This window comes from Girardinichthys multiradiatus, chromosome 9 (genome assembly GCF_021462225.1).
Source record: "Girardinichthys multiradiatus isolate DD_20200921_A chromosome 9, DD_fGirMul_XY1, whole genome shotgun sequence".
Classification (NCBI taxonomy): Eukaryota; Metazoa; Chordata; class Actinopteri; order Cyprinodontiformes; family Goodeidae; genus Girardinichthys; species Girardinichthys multiradiatus.
In genome coordinates, this window is record NC_061802.1 from 36,214,295 (window position 1) to 36,238,134 (window position 23,840).

At 39.9% G+C, this 23,840-nt stretch overlaps 1 protein-coding gene and 1 long non-coding RNA gene across 3 annotated transcripts in view; one reads left to right on the forward strand and one right to left on the reverse strand.

The window, feature by feature from the left end:
* Positions 1-4,893, forward strand: part of plpp3 (phospholipid phosphatase 3) — a 45,284-nt gene extending 40,391 nt beyond the window's left edge. For both annotated transcript variants that reach the window (XM_047374199.1, XM_047374197.1), the window contains exon 7: positions 2,892-4,893. In XM_047374199.1, the coding sequence (XP_047230155.1) occupies positions 2,892-3,020 (129 nt within the window). In that variant the 3' untranslated portion in view covers positions 3,021-4,893. The remainder of the gene's footprint in view (positions 1-2,891) is intronic.
* Positions 4,894-16,515: 11,622 nt separating this feature from the next.
* Positions 16,516-23,840, reverse strand: part of LOC124874236 — a 40,289-nt gene continuing 32,964 nt past the window's right edge. Inside the window, exons 2-3 of the long non-coding RNA XR_007039728.1 lie at positions 19,236-19,376; positions 16,516-17,839 (exon numbers count right to left, since the gene is read on the reverse strand). This is a non-coding gene — a long non-coding RNA (uncharacterized LOC124874236). The remainder of the gene's footprint in view (positions 17,840-19,235; positions 19,377-23,840) is intronic.

Here is a 23,840-nt window from a genome sequence, read left to right on the forward strand (position 1 = left end):
GCATGTCTGTATCAGCAGCAGGATGTGGTGTGGTCACGATAACCCTCTCCAGCCTGGCAGTTTAAGAATGATGGGTTGGTGTTTTAGTGACGCAGCAACAAGGCCCTGCTGCTATTGAATGCCGATGGGAAACAAGCCCGGAGGGTTTTCCATAAAGACTTGCATGACTCTCAGAGATATGAACTCACATCCTTTCCGCTCTCCTAATCATATAATAATATTCTTCATGAGACACGCCACACACAGCAACCGCTGCATATTCAAAGAGCCTATTTAGAGAAGTCTGACAGCAGCTGTATTATGGAGCTGTCTGTACATACAGATCATCCCTCCCTCACTGTTCTCCAGCGCTAGTCACTGCATGGTCAGTAAATGTCAAGCTCTCACAGGCAGCCTTTGTGCTGAACATATCCTTCAAAATGAGATGCTTGTAGTCACAGTGTATAAATAGATCGGTGACAGAATGTTCAGGAGTTCTCCAGAAAACAATGATGAAACTCTCTTGGGTTTTTTCCCATGTAGGAACAACATGTAAAATCCCTTGGATTTATCCACACTGTTTTCACACAGCTAGTTGTGTGATTTTAATGGCAGCCTTTCCTCTCCGACACCTCCTGAGCTCAGGCTCTAAGCTCACGTCTGATTGGCAACATGGAAGGAATAGCAGCTCTGCCTGTCAGTTCTGTGCGTCTGTTAGTCTTAAAGTGCTGCCAAAGCCATCGTTTCTCATGGGTCACCCAGGCCTGTATGCGTGGACATAGGAATACACTGTTAAGATTTAGCGGTTTCCATGCTTCCTGTCCATAACTGGGTGTTTTCCTGTTTGACATATGATGTCACTAAGATCCCAGAATATGATGTCAATAAGATTCATTGGTCATGTCAAAAAATTAAGTTGCATGAGCGCCACAACTCTCACATCATGTATACTTTACATAGTAGTAACTACTACAGAACTGATGCACCTGCAACTCAATTTTCACATCCATAACCCATCCATCTATCTATTTTCTATACCCGCTTCTTCAATACAGGGTCACGGGGGAGCTGGTGCCTATCTCCAGCGTTCTACCGGCAAGAGGCGGGGTACACCCTGGTCAGGTCTCCAGTCCATAGCAGGGCAACACAGAGACACACAGGACAAACAACCATGCACACACTCATTCACACCTAAGGACAATTTAGAGAATACAATTAACCTAACAGTCATGTTTTTGGACTGTGGGAGGAAGCTGGAGTACCCAGAGAGAGGATATTGCACATACTCCCCTGGAGTGCACAGAGACAAACATGCAAACTCCATGCAGAAAGACCCCAGACTGGGAGTCGAAGTCAGGACCTTGTTGCTGTAAGGCAACAGCGCTACTGAAAGCACCACTGTACAGCCCGTCCATAACATTACTTAATCTCAAACCATGCTGCTGTACTGATGAAGATTCACTTATCTGACATGCTGGATACTTGAAACTAAAAATGAAACTGACAGCTTGACCTACTTTTTGATTAATTTCGCTAATGCTTATGTGACCACTGGAGTGTTGAAATGTTAATCCCAGATGGTCAGTTAATCCTTTGATATGAAACATTTATAAATAAATTTAAAAAAAGATGTTGAAGTCATGGAAAAATTGACGTGTCCTAAAATAGTACAATGCAGAATTTTCCACCCTTGATCCAAATACAGATGCGCTACTTAGAGCAAAAGCACATCAAAAGTGAAACATATTTATGACAGGATTCCCTTCATTTCCTCATGTCTTAGACCCACTTAACACATTTTTTCAAAACGCAACCACACATCACTGTTACCTGTCTTGCTGATAGGTAACAGTATTGTGTAAACAATAGCTACCCTTACCCCTAGCAAAATGTTGTGGAAAACAAAAGAAATACCACATTGTCTTCTATCTTAATGACATAAAAAGGTGTTTGATAAGTTAAAGGTGAAATGACATCTACACAAAGAGTTCTTCTGAGCTCTAAATCTGTTGCAAATGTGTTTGAGTTGATATAACAGGCTAACTAAATTTTTAGTTAGCCTAGATTTTTAACATTTATGTAAGGCTAAACTTTGACTAAATTGGTTAGAAAAAAATCCCATTTGCATTGTATTTTTTAGTGAAAAATGAAGACAGAGACTAACGGAAATTGAAATTCAAAAGATGTCCATGATTGTTTAGTGGAAGGCAGTATTAGTTCAGTTTGTTAGTTTAGCACCAGTAACCTTAAACATCAGCCTCTGCATGTTTTCCCTGTTGACTAACGAGCCTTACTCTTAAGACTTTCAAATCCAGCATGTTCCACGACAGGCAGAGGATGAAAGCTTGAAAGCCTAAAACGGATCACATTTTCCACGATAGGTTCAGCCTTCCTGTTATCTGCTGAATTCTGACTCCCTGTGTTAAAAAATCTGAATGAACTTGATACTGAAAATAACTAATTCTGAGTATTCATTCCACAATAACACACTGAAGAGTGTTGTTGCTAGATCAACCAGTTAGCGCTAAATTATGATGAGTCTGCTGACTGGAGAAAAAGTGGAGTTTTCAGTCTCTGACTGGTTGGTCACTGGTCAGGGTCAATCAAGCTAAAAATTGTCCAGTGTCAGTCACATGTTAATTTTTTGCCACATTTCTATATATTTCTGTTTCCCTTTCCATTAAATTAGCCAATTTTACTAGGTGTTAGTTTTCTTAGTCATCATACAAACCGTGACAACTAGTGTTTTTCTTTAATTGTCATTCTACTGTCATTGTAAAAGTCAGATAATAATAATACAGTCACAATCCACAGAAGATTAATGGAGAAAATCATTAAACCTATTTATTTTACTCTTCCCAGTCTTTCTTTGTTTCCGCCTCCTTAATTTGCTCTCCATCTGTCTCCTCCAGGTGTTCTATGTGTCTGACCTGTTCAAGCCCCGGGTGAAGCTGGCCACGCCCCCACCCTCCCCAGTCAAGAAGGAGCTGCTCCCTTCGTCTGACATCATTGACAGGAACAACCACCACAACATGGTGTAAGGGAGGCCGCACATCCTTTGCCTGACTGAGGAGCCAAACACAGCGCTGCTCACCCACCAACCAACCCCCCATCAGACAGTAGAATGTAGCGACAACAGACTGTAGCTGCTTCTTTAATGGCATGCTGCCCCCTTCATCCCAGTGCCCAGCGAGGCACTTTTTGTGGACAAGGGTGTCAGATTTGAGATTTGCACAGTAGAGTCCACTCTCACTATTATTTCCCTAATACTGGTAACTACTAATCGACCTTTGAGCCCATCTGTTTGTCTGTCCGAGCACAAGCAGAGAAGAATATGAGTGTTGAATGAGAAGAAATGTTAAACTGATGAGCTGACAGGCTGGTGTTGCAGAGGTTTGACTGAAGCATAAACACACAAAGGAGGATAAACAAATGTAAAAAGTCAACTATAAAGCCCCTAAGCAGGAAGAGAAGATGCTTCCTCTCTGAACTTTCGGTGGCCTTGGATAGCCATTGGACATCAACTTCCTTAGCTAAGGGAGGGATCTTACTGCAATAGTTAGCAGCAGAAAAAGCCAGATAGAAATATGTAACTTAAAGCACTGTTTTAACTTTATTGTCCATTATCACCACTTGCTGCCTGAGTTGTTTGGCTGAAAAAACTTAACAGCATTGAGCCCAGAGACTGAAAATCGTTACTCCTTACGCCTTTTAACTCATTTACAGAGCTCTGTCTTCTGGAAAGTGAAGCCCCTACAGCCTTACATGAGTCAGTCTCAGGATCAGCGTTTCAAGCTTTTCCAGGCGACTCTCAGTGCAGCCCAAACTCGGGATGTTGCAGTTTTTTGAGGTAGATGTAGTATGGTGGAAAGGGCGGGGCATTGTCTGTGGAAGACGGCAGTTATTCCTCCAGCAGCCGTGTAAAAGGCTTGGCTGTGCCATGCTCTTTGGGCCCACTTGTCAGGTTTCCTGAGGGGTGAACAGAGGGTGGGGGCAGGGCTGTCATCATGGAAAGAGGGTAATCAGCTACAACTAAGCTGGCACATGATTTTAGGGATGATTCAGGCTCTTTCCGCTGGCAGGGAGGAGCTTTCACCCACCCAGTCCGTCATTGGCAATGGATGCTCGTCTCTCAGTGCATGTGTTTGTGTGTATGTGCTTGTTCTTGTATGTTATATCATGGGTGTGTAGCAGCGCTGGCTCTGTGAAAATGAACTCCCTCTTGATAAAACTGTGGTGTGTGTGAGACAGTTAAAAACACACAAAAGCGCGCTAAGTGTGTGTTTCTGGTGTGCCACTTTGTGTCACGGAGCAAGATGAATGTTCTGAAAACTGTGGATCTAATATTTTAACTCTGTGCCGAGGAACATCTTTAACCTTGCATGTTTAGAGGCAGCCCTGTGTAATCACTAGCAGTTGTGCATTACCAGACGCAGAGATGCTTTTTTTCATTTACAGCCCACCCAGATTTCCTCATCCAACAACACACCACTATGTTGCACATCTTTTTTTCATTGTATAGTCCGTCCTATCATTTCACCAAGCCGTTCTCATTCTCTTTTTTTTTTATAAATATATAAATAATGTATAGATCACTAAAATGAACTCTGTAAAATATTGTTTAACATGTTTAGGTATATCCACTATAATTACAGACCTGTGTTCTTTACAAAATGCTGCTTAAAAAGCATCGATTGACAGATTTTTTTTTGTACTTAAACTATTGTAGATTTTAATAGTTACATTTGTAATATGCATAAAAAATACACACTCAATTGTATTGAAACTCAATATTAGTATTTTTGTATTGTCTCATTTTTTGTAAAAACAAAATGTAGTTATGCTGTTTTTTTCTGCTAAATGTATTAAGCTCCAATATATGTGCTTTTAAATAAAAAGCTCATTATGAACACATTGTGGTTTGTAAAGTTGTTTTCCTTGACTTTTCACAATACCCTTTCTTTTTTCAACGCAGGAGCAATAAAGAAAATCTGCAGTTTCCTGCAGAAGTATTTAAACTATCTTGGTAAAACTACATAAATCTACATATCTGCATTATTACTTAAAGCCCTGAAGACCTGGGATTTTTTGCCCAGAAAAAAAACCATGGGTAAACCAAGGGCGCAGTGGTACCTAGATCAAAAAAGGAGTTGGCTTAAAGTTCTTGCAAGAGCTCAAACAAGTAGAATGTTCCTGCTATCAGTGTCTATTGTTCTCAAACCACCCTGAGGGCACCAGGACTGTCTTTTATTTGTGCTCAGAAGAACACTTAGCTTCAATTATATATATATATATATATATAACACACATTTATATACAGACATTGACATAACATTATGTAGTTAAAGTAAAAAAAAAAAAAAAAGAAAAACTAAAACCTGGTCAACTGATGTAAAACCCCAAAGACCCTGCTGTTATAGCTGGCAGAAAGTTGTTCTACCCAACAGACACCGTAAGAAAATCAAAAGAAAGATAACGAGTGCAAAAGCATATATTTAAGGCATTACCTAATAACTAATGGTACTACAAATGTACTGAAAGAACCTTTAAGTTTCTGGTCTTTTAGTGCAGCTGATCTGAGGTCAGCTGTAACGAAAACACATCCTAACAGAGATTTACGGTGCCGACGAGCAGCTGGTAGGTCTGGGGTCAGCCATGCATGGCTGTAATAGTAGACAGCCTGCTGCTGAGGAAGAGAGGCCCATGTTGTGGTCTTGTTTGGCTGCAAAAGAGTGGAGCGAAGTTGGCAGAAGGCCACCACAGAGAGCCAAGGTATTACATACTGCTGCACTCCTCTCCTGAAGCTCTGGGTGTGCGCCCCTGGACTAGACAAACTGTGTAGTCCACTCCCTCCATTTTCATTAATCATCCTTTACATCTAGATGTTAGTGTTCTGAATTTGGTACATCAAATCAGGCTTCCAGTTGGGTGTGTTACATCTTTCTCTGTAGGCTGAAAAATTCCCACACTCTGGAGCTCATTAAGTTTAGAATAACTCATTACGAATGAGCACAAAAATATGCGATGGTGCAGATGAAAACAAGACATTTCTCCTATTATTATAAAATTTCTTATCATTTGGACAACACTGTTTTTCCCAAACAAAAGCATAAAAACTTACAAAATATGAGTTTGGAAAATGAAACATGGGATATTAGATTTACGTTGCCTTACAAGTGTTTATACCTTTGAACATTTTTGCATTTTGTCATGTTACAACCAGAAACGTCAGCAGATTAAGTTAGATTTTTATAGGACACACCAATAGCGCATGATTGCAAAGTGGAAGAAAAATTAAACATTGTTTAAAAATGTTGTACAAATAAAAAACTGAAAACTGAGGCATTTATTAGTATTCAGGCAATATTTTTAACCATGTTTTACTGTAATTACAGCTGCAGGTCTGTATGTTTTTATCACACAGGTAACAGACTCCAGCGGCTGGGGTGTCTCTGGTCCAGTGGACCTAAATTAGATGAAGGAGTTTCTTCCTTAGCATGCAGCGAAGTTCTTTTGTGTCCTGCTAATGACCTAATTATTTGATTTAGGTATGTTAAAGCAGATAAGAAATAACCATTTAATTTTACACCATTTAAAATGTTCTAATTGCCATCCCTTTTCCTTGTGAGTCTTTTCAGATTGAAATGCCCATCGTACCAGTTTTGCACATTTACTGACACATCTGCAAGAAATCTGGACCAAATATTATTTGCAAAACAGCCCAAACTCAGTCAGAATGCCTGTCACAGGGGAAGAAAAGAACCCCCATAGCATGATGCTGCCACCACCTTATTTTGCAGGGTTGATGTGCAGCTTAAGTTTTGAGTCACACATAGCCTTTTGCATCTCACTCAAAAAGGTTTGTTTCATCAGACCAGACTGCCTATTTCCACATATTTGCTGTGTCCACTACAGGGGTTGTGGCAAACTGCAAACTGGATCACTCATAGGTTTCTTTTAACAATGGCTTTCTCCCTGCTACTCTTCTATAAAGACAAAGTTTGTGGAGCGCAGCTGTCCTGTTGACTGATTCTCCCACCTGAGCTGTGGGTCTTTCCAGTTACCGTTGACCTCTATTCAGCGTCTCTGATTAATGCTCTTCTTGACTGGCCTGGGAGTTGACAGATGGTCATGTTTTGTTTGTTTATGTGCAAACAAATAACGGATTTTCCTTTAAATGTCCCATTTTGCACAACTTTGTTTTGTTCTATCACATAAAATCCTCCTGAATAGATTGTAACATAACAGAAACTTTAAGGGGCATGACAATTTTGCATGGCCATGTAGATAGTAGATACCTGCATGATTTTGCTTTAAGGAATTTAATATAATCAAAAAATCCAGTGAAACAGGGAGAACATTTTTGCTTTAGAATTAACTGAACAAATTAGCTCTGAATGAGAATACAAGCTGCTCCTGGTCCAAAGCAGGGGTGACTAACCATCAGCTTTGTTTGCCTTGAAGAGGTTGTAGTCCAAAAGCCTACAGCAAAATGCTCCTCTGGCACCATGCTATAAAAAGCATCACCAAGAAATGAAAGTGCCTCCCTTTGGATGGCTCTAGTTAAATGTTGCAAGAAAGTGTAAGAGCAATAGAGCTGAGGGTGGCAATACCAGGAGAGCAGTGAGGGGGGCCTGGAGCTCTGAGGGGGTCTTTCTTCTGCAGCAGAATCTGGGAAGCAAAGCCAGAGTCCAGCCTGGAGACTTACACAGGGTCTGAGGACAGGAGTCTGGTCACAATTCGACTCTTACCGAGAGAAACAAGAGCAGAAACTAACGGCAGTCAAGTGTTTATATTGTGACAGTGTCTGTTTTGATAGTTTTTAGCATAGATGTGTAGACATAATATGACCCACCCACAAGACATACACACGATATAAAAAGAAACCAGTGTCCATAAAGAAGGACGAAGAGAACGAAAAAATTTCAGTGCCCTGCACTTTTCCCATTCATATTGTAAATCACAAATAAAAAGGCTAAAATGTTAAAATAGAAGGACAAATTAATGCTACTTTGCTCACCATTTGTATATAATTTGCTCACCATTTGTATATCTTGTATTGGTCTGTTAGAGCAAAGGAAAAAGAAAGACTCCTACAATCAGCTAAAACAGACATTTAAAAAAAACAGAGCCGCTTTTCATGAATGGAAAGATAATTCAGTTGTTAAGTATTGACCCAGTTTTCCTAAATCCACATTGCTTTATAGCTATCTGTGATTATAAGAAGGGTAGCAGGGTGATGGATGATGCTCAGTATAAGCACATCCATAAACAGCATGAGGAGTACTGCAGGAGATTAACACCGGCTCTTTGTCTCAGATATTACAACACATTTTGATACATTAATAAAATGCTGCCAGACAGGAATTGTCTGTTTGTTGTGACTGAAAGGGAAGTAAAGGATTAGCCTATTTTCTCTTCTCCGCATTTGGAGAATATCAATAATCAGGGTTACTGCAACTGAAATATTCTATCTTCTTAACTCTTAAGGCCTCAACCCTGACAGAAAAAATATCTAAAATGGTGATTACAGTTTATGCCATTTGATGAATTGTTAAGTTTTGCATTTATATTCAAAGGGTTTCTCTCCAGGATAACAGCAGTAAACAGTCCATCGCAGGGCAACACCGGGGGGAGGAAGCTGGAGTACCCGAAGAGAACTCGAGGAGAACATGCAAACTCCATGCAGACAGACCGCCGGCAGGGTGTCGAATCCAGGAGCTTCTTTCTGCAAGGCAACAGTGTACCAACTGTGCCACCGTGCAGCCCGATACACCAAACACTGTAAACAAAATACATTTTTCCCTTTAATCTGGGACAGCAATAAACATTTAAGGTAAAAGGATAGTAAGGTGAGAAAGAGTTGGCAAGCATTCCCCAATAAATTGCACCCCTGTTAAGGGAAGTGCCTGTTCTCTGTGCAGATGCATGTAGTCTTTGATGATGCATGCCACCCCAGTACAACACAGTGATGCAGTTGGTCGGGAGGCTCTGGATGATGTACAATTTAGGTAAAATATTTTTGCATCAGGTCCAAGTTAAATTCTTTTCAAAAAAAGTTGGTCCGCTCTACTTCATGTCTCTCATGGTTAAGTTGTGGTGTTGTATTCTGCGGCCCAAAATCATCTCACAATCAGAATCAATGTTTTTCGCCAACTTTGTAAACACGAACAAAGAATTTTACTTTGGTTCCATGTTGCTATCAGTGAAGATATTTTAAATATAAATATACAAAAAGGGAACTAAAGGTTTTTTTTTTGTAAACATGTATATATATATATATATACAGTGTATACATTGTTTTTACTAAAGAGAAAGACATGATTGAATTAATGCAAGTATGCATGGTATCAATCTGGGCACTCTAGACTGTTAAGTGTTCATCAGAGAAACAGCCTGGGGAGAGAAACTCTCAGTGGTGGCTGATTATTGCCATTATCATTGTGGGGTGCCTACCTGAGGGTAAATGACCAGCAGCTCCAATGGAAGGTTGCACTTCTTGAGTTGACCTAGGATGTACAGTCTCTGTTGGGCCTTCTTCTGGTCACTGGCTTTGTGTAAGGACCATCTCAAGTCCTGAGAAAGGGTGGTTCCCAGGAACCTGAAGAGATCGACGGTAGACACAGTGTTGTTGAGGATGGTGAGGGGAGACGTGTGAGGAATTGTTGTCCAGAAGTACACCGTCATTTCCTCAGTCTTGAGCAGGTTACGCTCCAGATGGTTCTGACCACATCAGTGAACTGGCCGATCCACTTCCAATGTTAGAGTGCAATTCCCAATTGATGTAAAGTGTCTTCTTACGTTTTCAATACAAATTATTATTGCTCAAAACTTCTGTTCTACTTGTTTGTTGAAAAAAACTACTCTACTCCGCCAACATTCCCCTTCTTTTAATTCTGTCCCCTCCTGTGCCATCTCACTCCAAGCTTCACCCACAAACTGGCAACTCTGTGAACTCCTGTATACAACCCTGTGAACCTACAAAAGAGTGCAAAACTTTTTTGTTTCTTGGGATGTAAATGATCCATGAATATAAAATATCATTGCCTACTTCACACATTACAACATAGCCTTTGCGTGACATAGGTTCTGTACAGATGGATGGGAAAAGTGCAGAGACAGGAGGATAGAAAAGCAATAAACCTTGCAGATGCTGGCTGTGCGTGGGGGCTAGCAGGTGATTATGTCATCTTCAAATAAGTGGTTTCAATGTCCACCTCCTCTTTTTCTCCTTGTTTGTTTCTCATTAAAAGATTTAGCTAATATATCTCCTAAAATTCAATTTGCTACTTTTCCTTCCCAAACTTTAATACCTAAGGGCTTTTCCTTAATGGCCTAAGCTAAATCCTATTATCTTACCTCCCCTAAAGTGTTTGCCTGGAAAATAGATCAGTCCTCTTTTTGCCAATATGGAGAACTTGGGCAGATCAGAAAAGGAGAATCGGGATTTGGTTGCTCTGAACATCTTTACAAGATGTAGCTTTGACAGATGCTACATTTTATTGGGTGTTATTTTATTTTTTCATTCTGTGACAAAGGTCATTGTAGCAAAAAATTGTTGTTAATGCACGAACTTTAGACTGAGAAGCTATTACATCTGGACCTCTACAAAAGTTAATGGTGCAGGCAGGTAAAGTGTTTTAAAATCTGTCTCTACCAGGAATTACCTTTAAATAATGCAGTTTCTTTAGACAACATTGAAGGACGTGGAGAAGGAAAGAGAAAAAGAAACAGTAGAGCAATGAGAGTTTTAGGAAAATGGGTCTAGATGACTGGAACACAGGCCTTTCTGATCATCTAAACATCTAAAATATGGAGTTAGGCAAGCATGCCTCTTCATTTTGTATCTGCTCTCTTCTCAAGGTTGCCAGAGGAGAGTCAGTCACTCAGCCAAAATCACTTCAACCAGCTCAGAACTGAACAGAAACCCTGCCAGGCAGAACTTTGCAATGTAAGTTATAGGGAGCCAGAACTCAGCTCCTTTCCTCTAGCTCTTATCCAGATGTTGGTGATTTAGTGGTCATCCTTGTGAATGTATGTCTGTGTAACATTTTCATATCTGTTGTGTCATTCAGCTGGGAGCCAAATGTGAGGTCAGCACTCGGGGACCGTCCATCTTTCTTGCTGACAATGAACTGAGTACCACGTCCAGATACTCAGCCCATCCATCGTGCTCATAAAGCTGTGATGTTGGCTCCCAGGAATTTACTGGATAACGCATGTTTTTTAATTAATGACTGTAATTTAACCATTTACAGCAAAGAAGTTAGTGACTGTAACACTTGTGATTCACTTGTATCAGTAGGTTTTGCTCAGTGGGAGAATGCATTTTTTGAGGAACTCAACATTAAAAATCAGGATTTACAATTACATGGTGTAGCTAGGAATGGTGGCTTTGGTAACATGAAACATATAATACAGTGAGAACAGGACAGATGGCGTACTCCACACTTTGGCATTAGTGTAAAGAATTAATAATATTGTGCTATAAAACACCAATAGTGTTCCTTGGTCTTTATTAGAAAGGGATAACCAATGCTACAGCAGCAGTTTAATTTGGAGGAGTTAAAAACTCAAACTAATATCTGCCTCAAAAATATGTCAAAAACTTTATTGAAGTGATTTAAGGTGGTTCAGATTGAACAATACTAAACGTTTGTACATTTCATCTGAATCTCTACACTTGTGATATACATAATGCTTTTGAAATACCATTCATGAGGAAACTCAAAGTGCTTCAGAAAAGAGGGAAAACTTATTTAAGAATGATTACATAAAATGTAAGGAAATATATTATTAGAAGTAAATTGCAATTTATAAACTACATGTAAAGAAGAATTCACAAAAGCTAGAAAAGGCCATGTGATTTTCAACAACCTCTGCCTATCTCAGGTCTTTTTTTACTGACTTTCTTTTACTTGCAATGATTAGATTTTTACCTGTTGAAAATAAAAACTCTTTGACACATACTTACTTTCTACACTTGCATTCAATTAGGCATCCTCAAGTTTAGGTTTTTGCTATGAACCTTGACCCAACCTTAGCATTAGTACAAACTGGATTATAGTTTTCTCGGCATTCATGGCCTTTATTCATTAGTTGCTGGAATAGTGAAGTAGGGCAGAGAGAGAAGCGGAAGATATGCAGTGAATGGCCGAGGGAATCGAACCCAGAACGGCTGCTTTGAAGACTGTTGCCTCAGCATATGGTGCACCTGCTCTACCACTGAGCCACGTGATGGCCCTTTCTTAAATTGTTTTAAATGAACATGTGAAAAAACATAAAGTATAAACAATCCAGGGACTGTAGCGGGCCACCACTTCATACACATTTACGGACAGACAGGTCTCACACCCTCAGTTTAAAACTTGCTCTTTTTTTCTTTTACCACCATTAACAAAATTACCACAAGCCATACATATAAGGAAAAGGAACTGACTCAACCACAATTCTAATCTCTTGATCCTCACTTCCCTGCCTTGGTATAAACAGATGGAACACACAATTAAATGGAGTGAGCTAAACACTGGGAACACAAACGGAGACTACTTTCACTTGAAATCCACTCCCACTGCAGAAGACCTTCACCAAGCACAGCTCCAGAAATCGGAGTTGAGGCACAGAGTTGTAAAGAGTGCTCCGCCGGATGGTTGGTTGTTGTCTTTTTAAGGCCTGGACTTCAACATGATAATGACTCCTTTGAGAGTCTAAACAATAGGTGTCAGTGGATGTTTTATGATTTCACAGAGAGACAATAGCTCTGATGTCTTTACTGCCTTCACTTGCTGCAGAGGTTGATGCCTAAATAAGAAAGAATGTCTGCTGCTCTGGTATTTTTGGAGAGCCTGTATTCACTATTTTGATGATGTTTTTAAATGTCTCTATGATCGTTTGGTGCATTAACAATGCCACTTGTGGTGGAATTACTACTGTCAAGTGGATTGACATGATTGACATATATGTTTGATTACTGTAAACAATGGGAGACCACAAGAATGTACGTGGTCCAAATGCAGGAAATACCAGAAGCAGACAGACCCACCAGAAGACAAACTGCCCTTAAAGTGTTGTTGTTGTTGATGTTTTGGTTCTTCTTCTTTCTATTCCTGGTTTAGTTCAAGAACACAAGGAACAGCTTTACTTCAACCAATATCTATTTTGCTATTAATACAGCTGTGATTATGCAAATATATATTTCCTGGAAACAGGCACATTCAGATTTCCAAACACTAAGGCCTGATTGAGGCTTAAAGTTAATGTATGGAAAACAAGTCTTTGAATAAATAAAACTGAACAAGCATCACCTTAAATATGATTACCACATCCTCAGCAAGTGAGACAACATTGGAAATAACTGCAGAACCTGATTTGTGTTTGGACTGTTTTGATCCTGTGAAGCTTCCTGAGTTATAAGAAATATTAGCTTCATCTAAACCTTCAACTTGTCTGTTAGACCCAATCCCAACCAAATTATTTAAGGAAGTGTTCCTTCTGATTACCAGCCCCATTTTAGATATGATTAATTTATCCTTAGTAAATGGATATGTACCACAAGCTTTTAAGGTAGCTGTAATTAAACCTTTATTTAAGAAACCTTCGCTTGATCGAGATGACTTAATAAATTACAGACCTATATCCAATCTTCCATTCTTATCTAAAATTCTTGAGAAAATAGTTGCTAATCAAATGTGGGAGCATTTACACAGCAATGACCTGTTTGAAGAGTTTCAGTCAGGCTTCAGAGCTCATCATAGCACTGAAACAGCTCTGCTGAAAGTCACTAATGATATTCTTATGGCCTCAGATAATGGACCTGTATCTGTTCTGGTTCTGTTAGATCTCAGTGCTGCATTTGATACAGTCGACCATAATATTCTTTTAAAAAGGCTGTAATATGCTGTAGGGATCAGGGGAAAAGCGCTAGGCTGGTTTAAATCTTATTTGTCTGACAGATTCCAGTTTGTTCATGTAAATGATAAATCATCTTTAAACTCCAGGGTTAATTGTGGAATACCACAGGGTTCAGTACTTGGGCCAATTCTCTTTACTATATATATGCTTCCAATAGGTCAAATTATCAGGCAGCATAGGATAAATTTTCACTGTTACGCTGATGATACTCAGCTTTACTTATCCATAAATCCTGATGAGCCCAACCAGTTAGATAGACTACAAGCATGTCTTGAAGATATAAAAACTTGGATGACTTTAAATGTTTTGCTTCTAAATTCAGACAAGACAGAAGTTGTTGTCTTTGGACCTGAGTCTTTAAAAAATAAACTGCTTAGTCAATCACTTAACCTGGATGGCATTAAATTGACCTCCGGTAATAAAGTAAAAAACCTTGGTGTTATTTGTGACCAGGACATGTCATTTAAATCCTATATTAAACAGGTTTCTGGGATTTCCTTCTTTCACCTCTGGAACATTGCCAAAATTAGAAATATCCTATCCAGGAGTGATGCTGAAAAACTAGTCCATGCATTTGTTACTTCAAGGCTGGACTATTGTAATTCTTTACTATCAGGATGTCCACAAAATGCAGTTAAAAGCCTTCAGCTGATTCAAAATGCTGCAGCAAGAGTTCTGATGAAAATTAAAAAGAGAGATCATATTTCTCCTATTTTACCTTCCCTTCATTGGCTCCCTGTTAAATTTAGAATAGAATTTAAAATTCTCCTCCTCACATATAAAGCCCTTAATGATCTAGATCCATCATACATCAGAGATCTGATTGTTCCATATGTTCCTAACAGAGCACTTCGTTCTCAGACTGCAGGTTTACTGGTGGTTCCTAGAGTCTCTAGAAGTAGAATGGGAGGCAGATCCTTTAGTTATCAGGCTCCTCTCCTGTGGAACCAGCTTCCAGCTTTAGTCCGTGAGGCAGACATCCTGTCTACTTTTAAGGCTAGGCTTAAAACTTTCCTTTTTGATAAAGCTTATAGTTAGAGTGGGTTAGGTTATCAGAGAGGGAGCCTTCCTCCCTCCTTGTTGGTTGGAGTAAGGGGGAGTCAGGTTTAGCCTAAACCGGCTTAGTTATGGTTGAGGTGCAAACACACCCTCCATTTCTGCTACCTGTGTGACCCCTTCTCTTTTCCAATGGTTATAATCAGTCTGACAGAGAGAGGTATCCCAATCCTTGTGGTTTTTAGTATAACAATGACCATCAGTGGGACCCTTTGTGGGGTTCCTTGTGACGACATTGTTGTAAATAAGCGCCTTTTAACTAATTAATCTGAACTGAAACTATCTGTGTAGTTATGCTGCTATAGGCTTAGGCTGCTGGAGGACATAACGAGCACTTTCACCCTCTTCGCTACATTCTCACACTGCTCTCCAATTTTGCATTATTTGCTGTTATTTCAGATTTTAAACTTGTTCTTTCTATTCTCTTCCTAGAAGCTACACCTGGCCTGGCTCTGAATCTACCTGTGACACCTTTCTGGAGAGGGGAATCGTCCGAGCTTCTGCTGGCAACAACTTAATGCTCACCCTCTACCGATGATCCACATAGGCCTGTCTTTTAGTGTTTAACCCATTCTCTCTTCTAGACATGGTGATTGACTGAGCTTAACTGTAACTAACTCTATGTGCTCTCTTTCAGACTCTAACCATGAAAACTGGCTCAAAGTTCATCTGTTCTTTCTTTCTAGGTGAAACGACTAAAGGAGCTACATCCATTAACATTTACTATTCCTTCCCATAGAAAGTACTCCTGGATCAGTGCTTCTGTGTTCTTTTTGTGTCTCTGCTCTGTTCTCTCAAACCCCCAGTCGGTCGTGGCAGATAGCCACTCACACTGAGCCTGGTTCTGCTGGAGGTTTCTTCCTGTTAAAAGGAGTTTTTCCTCTCCACTGTCGCTACATGCATGCTCAGTATGAGGGATTGCTACAAAGTCAACGCCAGTGACTGTCCACTGTCTCTACATGCTCATCCGGGAGGAGTGAATGCTGCAAGTCACTGACTGGATGCAATCTGCTGGGTTTCCTTAGATAGAAAATCTTTTTATCCAATTTGAATAAATAACTAACTCCGACTGCACTGTTCAATGGTTAGGATTAATTGGAATGTATGTCCCTGACTGTTGTGAAGTGCCTTGAGACAACATGTGTTGTGAATTGGCGCTATACAAATAAAACTGAATTGAATTGAATTAAATTGTACACATTCAGAACCCTCTAAAAATGTGTAATACCTTTTGCTTTTGCACAAGCAAACTCCAAAAACAAGCATACAAATTGAAACACCATCATTTGACAAATAATATACAGCGATATACTACTTATGCTTGGATGGAGAGCATCTATGAACATTAGGGTTTGGCATCGAGTCTCGAGAATCGATTGAAATGGGAACTAAAATTCAGAATCTCCTGGAATCAGTCAAATTTCTAATTTTCTATTCATAGTTTCAATACCCGGTCCACGGATCGGAAGAAGCTGACCTTTTTTGTTAAACTCACATGTTTCACTTCACCATACAAAACCTAATATCAGAGAAAAATAATCTGAGCTAATGCAAAACGCCATTTCCAAATAACATTTTCATTTATTTATTGAAAAAAAGTATTTCTAAGCTTTGTTTGCTTCGGGGAACTTTTTTTTCCTGTGTGAGCAAAAACAAAAAACAACCAAAAACGTTGTTGGTTTTAAGCTTTATGTTCTGTCCCATCATCCAAGTCTTTCTGACTATAAAACAATATTTTTCTGTTCTTTTTTTGGTCTGCCCTGAAAGGCAAGTGAGAAGAAATGCATTTGAGAGGCTTTGACAATTTGAACACAGCTGTTTGTGAAGGCCTGTGGTTTTATTCCAGTGCCTCTAGTGGTAGAAAAAAGTATTACAAGACCAAACAGACAAATTAGCTTCAGAAATGACAGAAAAATGTTTTTTGTGGTTTGAAACCCTTAATGGAAAACCACAGATTTTGTAGACCACCAGATTTCTTTTTTTTTTGTTTGTTTGTTTGTTTGCCTTTCAGGAAAAAAAACTGTTTTAAGACCAAAATAATGAAAAATCTTCATTCTAGAATAATTTTTTACTTGCAGATAATGCTAAAGTTGTGAGAAAAGAAAATTTAGTCAGACCTAGAAAACAGGTTTCTGTAGGAAAAGAAAAAAGCCCTCGCCTTTCAGGGATTCTATGGTTTGGTTTGGCTATTAAGAAAAAATAAAAATATAGTTGCATTTTGTGAAATAAACTGAAATTCTGCTTTTTCACAATTGGATGACACTAACTGTGATCCCACTGTGTTTTTTTGAGCCGTGAGCAAACATTTTTGCAACAAATTTCAAAGCAATATGGGGTTATTCACATTTTGGTCAGTGTACCCATCTGGAAAACCCAGCTCTTAATTGTTTTGCTCCTTTGAAAAAGCAGGTCACCGAACTCCCAGACTGAAGTCATCAAAGGTGACAGATTAAGCATGCAATATGTTGCTTTTGTCAGATTGTCCTTAGGGAGTATTGTGGACTCATATTGTCATGGTTTGTTGTATTGCTAATATAGAGGAAAATAGGTAAAACAAAGAAGAGGAAAAAAAAAACAAATATTGCAAACAAAGGGTGTAATAACATAAAGGAATGTTTGGTGACAATTTTTCAAAGCATTTTATGCTTTATGTTATGCTCCATCAACGTTATTAAACCAGGAAAATGAGTGGATTTAAGGGGTCTGGTAGATCCCTCTCATTCATTCTCCTTTTCTTTCTTCAGTTCTGCAGATGCCATTTGGGAATTAAAACAAGCCAGTCAGGGGGTACACGCTGTTATTCTTCTCTCTTGGCCTTCATCTACCTTCTCTCCACTCAGTCTTGCTCCTTCTGCCTCCCAGTTCTCCTCATCCTGACATCTGGTTTCCATCTCTGCTGAGATTACAAACACAAGCAGCACGTCAGCCATCTTTCTCGGCCCCATCTTCTCGTTATGTTTTGTTGATCATTTCCCAGCAGTTCGCAAAGCTTGATCTGGTTTAGCAACCCGGTTGTCGGTAAATGAACACAGGACATCATTCCTTACAACGCGTGAAGGAAAAGTTAAAGAAACAGAATTTGTAGAGTGATAACAGGACACTGACCATGACCTCCAAGGGGGAAAGGGTCAAAGGTCAGGATGCAAGAGATTGTGTGTAAGGGGTCACAGGTTAACAGGTAGTGCAGAGAATGGGGGGATGAAAGGTAAAACAGTTGTTTATGGTCGCTGCTGCTGCAGGGGGCACAGAGAGGGCAGCCTTTCTGTGTGATAAGTCTGTCTGAGCTCTCAGCTCTGACCCAGAGCCTCCCTTATAGTCTCTGTCTATCATCTGCTGTCTGACTCTCTGTCTGTTTGTATCTCAGACTTTTCATCCTTGGTATCTATGGTTCGAGTGGGGGATGGGGGGGTTGCCATCTGAGAAAACTGAAGAAAAGAATATTGGTCTATGGACAGCAGATTTATTTCTAATGACCTCATTCAGTGTCTACACAAGCTTATGACTACTTAGAACTATTAGGTCGAGGGAAATTAATTGAGTTCTTGACATTTTTTTACAAAAAAGTAAAAAGTCTGAAAATTGTGCCCTGTATTTTTATTTAGTCCCCTTGACTTGGATGCCACTAAATACATATGCAACCATTTGCCTTTGGAAGTCCCCTAATAATTAAATACAGTCCACCCATGTGTAATTTAATCTCAATAGATGGTACAACTGCACACCCACCAAGACATGACCACCCACCTTAACTGACAGGCCAGGATAGGGGTGGGTAGCAGTTTTATCACTATTTGATGGGTAATTATTGGCAACTGAAGCAGTACTAGGCTCATTGGAAGGGGCAGTGTTAATGAAAAACAAAACCTGCTTCAATATGAAGCATTGTATAAAAGAAATTATTTAATTCAATTAATCTAATAATTTTGAAGAGACCCTCAAAAAAACAAGTTCCTATTTGAGACCAGTCTTTTTACTTGATTAAATTTGACCCTTTTATCAACACCATTCAATATGAGTATGGAAAGGAACACTTCAAGGTCACAAACTCCAGCGTTTATTCACTGTCAAATCAGTTTCTGTTCACCACTCGGTGCTTTAGTCTGGTCTAATCCTGCTGGCAAAAGAAAGCTTATCCACATCTTACCGTATGAGTTAAATGTTCTCTTTTTGCTTTTTAGGAAGAGGAAAACACACTAAACAGATATCTATCTGGTTTATGAAAGGAGCACAGCTGTCTCAAGGAGGTACTCCATGAGTGAGGCTCAACGCTGATTTCTAACATGGGTTACCTGAACATTGCTCAGAGAAGCAACCAAGAGGCCCATGGTACTTCTGGAGGAGATGTAGACATCCAGGTGGGAGAATCTGTTGACATTGGTAGTGCACCCCACAAATCTAGCCTTTCTAGAAGACTGCCTGGAAGAAAAGTCCTAGTTGAAAGAAAACCATAAGAAGTCAAGTTTACAGTTTGCCATGTGCAATGAAGGAGAGCCATAAAACATGTGGAAGAAGGTGTTCTGGTCAAATGAGACTAAAATAGAACTTTTTGACCTACAGTACAGACCAAAGGTTTGGACACACCTTCTTGTTCAAAGAGTTTTCTTTATTTTCATGACTATGAATATTGTAGCTTCACACTGAAGGCAGCAAAACTATGAATTAACACATGTGGAATTATATACTGAACAAAAAGTGTGAAACAACTGAATATATGTCTTATATTCTAGGTTCTTCAAAGTAGCCACCTTTTGCTTTGATTACTGCTCCGCACACTCTTGGCATTCTGTTGATGAGCTTCAAGAGGTCGTCACCTGAAATGGTTTTCCAACAGTCTTGAAGGAGCTCCCAGAGATGCTTAGCACTTGTTGGCCCTTTTGACTTCACTCTGCGGTCCAGCTCACCCCAAACCATCTCGATTGGGTTCAGGTCCGGTGACTGTGGAGGCCAGGTCATCTGGCGCAGCACCCCATCACTCTCCTTCTTGGTCAAATAGCCCTTACACAGCCTGAAGGTGTGTTTGGGGTCATTGTCCTGTTGAAAAATAAATGATGGTCCAACTAAACGCAAACCGGATGGTATAGCATGCCGCTGCAAGATGCTGTGGTAGCCATGCTGGTTCAGTATGCCTTCAATTTTGAATAAATCCCCAACAGTGTCACCAGCAAAGCACCCCCACACCATCACACCTCCACCTCCATGCTTCATGGTGGGAACCAGGCATGTAGAGTCCATCCGTTCACCTCTTCTGTGCCGCACAAAGACACGGTGGTTGGAACCAAAGATCTCAAATTTGGACTCATCAGACCAAAGCACAGATTTCCACTGGTCTAATGCCCATTCCTTGTGTTCTTTAGCCCAAACAAGTCTCTTCTGCTTGTTGCCTGTCCTCAGCAGTGGTTTCCTAGCAGCTATTTTACCATGAAGGCCTGATTCACACAGTCTCCTCTTAACAGTTGTTCTAGAGATGTGTCTGCTGCTAGAACTCTGTGTGGCATTGACCTGTTCTCTAATCTGAGCTGCTGTTAACCTGCGATTTCTGAGGCTGGTGACTCGGATGAACTTATCGTCCGCAGCAGGAGTGACCCTTGGTCTTCCTTTCCTGGGGCGGTCCTCGTATGAGCCAGTTTCTTTGTAGCACTTCATGGTTTTTGCGACTGCACTTGGGTGGGGACACTTTCAAAGTTTTCCCAATTGTTCGGACTGACTGAGCTTCATTTCTTAAAGTAATGATGGCTGTTCGTTTTTCTCTACTTAGCTGCTTTTTTCTTGCCCTAATACAAATTCTAACAGTCTATTCAGTAGGACTATCAGCTGTGTACTGTATCCACCTCCTGCACAACACTACTGATGGTCCCAACCCCATTTATAAGGCTTGAAATCCCACTTATTAAACCTGACAGGGCACACCTGTGAAGTGAAAACCATTTCAAGTGGCTACCTCTTGAAGCTCATGAACAGAATGCCAAGAGTGTGCGGAGCAGTAATCAAAGCAGAAGGTGGCTACTTTGAAGAACCTAGAATATAAAGACATATTTTCAATTGTTTCACACTTTTTGGTTCAGTATATAATTCCACATGTGTTAATTCATAGTTTTGATGCATTCGGTGTGAAGCTACATTATTCATAATCATGAAAATAAAGAAATCTCTTTGAATGAGAAGGTGTGTCCAAACTTTTGGTCTGTACTGTACATGCCAAACACTATATGTGGAGGACAACTAACTCTGCACATCACAATGAACACCATCCCTATGCTAAAACATGATAGTGCTAGTATCATGCTATGGGGAGGCTTTTCTTGCATGGAACATAAGACAATCCTAGGAGAAAACCTGTTAGAAGATGCAAAAGATTTGAGACTCAGGTGGAGGGTCACCTTCCAGCAGGATGGCAAACACACAGCAATGAAAAGGCTTAGACAGAGGAATAAAAATGTGTTACAATGGCTCAGACAAAATCAAGGCCTAAATCCAACTGAGAATCTTTGGCAAGAATTGGTCTTTCCATCCAATCTGGGTGAACTTGGGTTATCTTTCAAAGAAGAATGGGCACAAATCTGTGTCTCTAGATGCTGAAGCTGGAAGAACAATACCACAAAAACCTGCAGTTGTAAATGTAGTTAAACAATCAGCTCAAGGGGGGCTGGATACAAATGTACGCCAAAACAAGTAAATGTACAAGGGGTATGATCCAAACCTACACAGACAATCATATGGGCCTGTATTTTATTTGCTTTATGCTACGGATTGTGTTTACGCTTATATGTAAAACATCTGTAACTAATAAGGGAGTTAATGAACAAGAAAAAACATTTTTAAAATGAATCAAGCCAGATGTGTCATGTAGGAAGGTGACCTTTCATCGTCAGCTGTGTTTGTCTTGGAATATTTTGACTCACCAGCTGTTAGAGTCCGCACATAGTAAACTCAGGCGAACCACTCTGAATGTTCCCAAAAATGACTTGCTGTTTCTAAATATGTGCTTTCTCTTGTTCCCTCTTAGGAATGCTAAAAGTTTGAATGCAGTAATGCTGGACATTTCCACAGAATTCCAATAATCATAACAGAACCAGTTTGTTATACGCATGGACAAACTCCAGGTTATAACTTACTGTACCTTATACATGTATAACAGAGCATGTCACCAATAAACTCAGATATTGAATATTGAAACACCTAAACACCTAAATGGTCCTTAAATACTTGCTAATGATCGCAAAATCATTAAGCAAGTTTTAATATCAAAGATACCCAGAGTGAATACAAAATGCAATTTTAAAATGATTACCTCATTTATTAAGGGAAAGGGTTATCCAAACCAACCTATCCCCATGTGAAAAGGTAACCCTCCACTGGAATGCTAAATTCAATTTCACTTGCCTCCCTCATTACAGACAGATCTGTAGAGTCAGTATAACATCTAAATAGCACCTGTTTTCCTACATGAAGTAGGCTGTCAGTTATCAAAAAACTACTCATCATTCCCTGATCTAATGAAATTCAAGAACAAAGAACATCTTATTGATTTCAGGGAAAATGTTCTGTGGACTGATGAGAGAGAGGTGGAACTTTTAGAAGGTGTCCCACAACATCTGGTGTAAAACTAACAAAGCCAACAGACAATTAAACATGGTGGTAATAGGATGACAGTGTGGGTCAGCTTTGGTGCTTTGAGATCTTGATGACTTGATGGAACTATGAGTTCTGTTCTCTATCAGAAACCCTAAAGGAGAACGTCTGGCCATCAGTTCATGACCCTAACCTCAATGGGGTTTACAGGAGGACAATGATTGAATGCACATCAGCAAGTCCCACCCTGAATGTTTAGAAAAATAAATAAATAAAGAAGATTTTGGATTGACCTAGTCAAAACTGGGACCTAAATCCGATAGAGATGCTATGAGGTGGCCTTAAGACGTTTATGTTCTAGTTTTTCTGTAAATAACAATGATTTCAAAACATGTTAGTGGTAGTGTCAGGATGGATTGATCTCTATCTCTTAGAGAACTGGATTTGAGTTCTGATGTTTTTTAATGTCCTTTGCCCGTGAATCTTATCTGAGTTTCAAATTTCAGTTCAGTTACCTCCATGTCAGCATAGATGACATTCTTCATTACACATCATGACCTGAACAGAGTGCCCATTCTCCTGCAGAGTTTGCCTCCTCCTGCAATATAGGGGGATGAATTCGGATGAGGAAAGGAACAGGGTGGCATGTATGCACTTCTCTGGCTCCGAGGTTTTATCCTCACAGCTCAGAGTGTGTGTCCAGGTTAGGGCCCAGATCCAGCTGGGAAGTGTTCTGTTTCTGTTCCTTGTTTGCAGCAGCAGCTGTGGTTACCAAACCAAAATCCTTCCTTCACACACAGATACATTTCTATATTAGTTTTTGTACGCAGCACAGGCAGAGTCAGAAAGACAGATACAGGGGCCACATATCTGACACTGATACTAACAAGCCCAAAATGCAGGTAAAATGTTCTCCTTGGGCAAGACATGCGTTTGAATGTTTTACACTTAACATTCACAGAGGCTCTATTTAGACACTGCAGATGCGGAAAACGAATGAGATCTACAGTAAGCCTGTTGGGTTGAAAGGTTTACGGTGATTTATACACATCTCAGTGTCGCTACTCTTCTCATTCAGCTGTCGTGAACAAATTCACAACAGACTCTCCAAACTATCACTAAGGTTACGTAACTGTGTGACTTGAGCTCTTAATTCATTTGTGTTTGTGTGTGTGATTGTGTTCATGCAACTGTTTTGTGTGAGAGGCCACATGGATCTAATGAACGGTGCATTACCTCACCGTTACTTTATTTTGACACAAGCATGGAGTCCAGTTGCCCTCCAATGTGCTGTCTGTATTTTTGTTAAACAAAATTAAAATCTA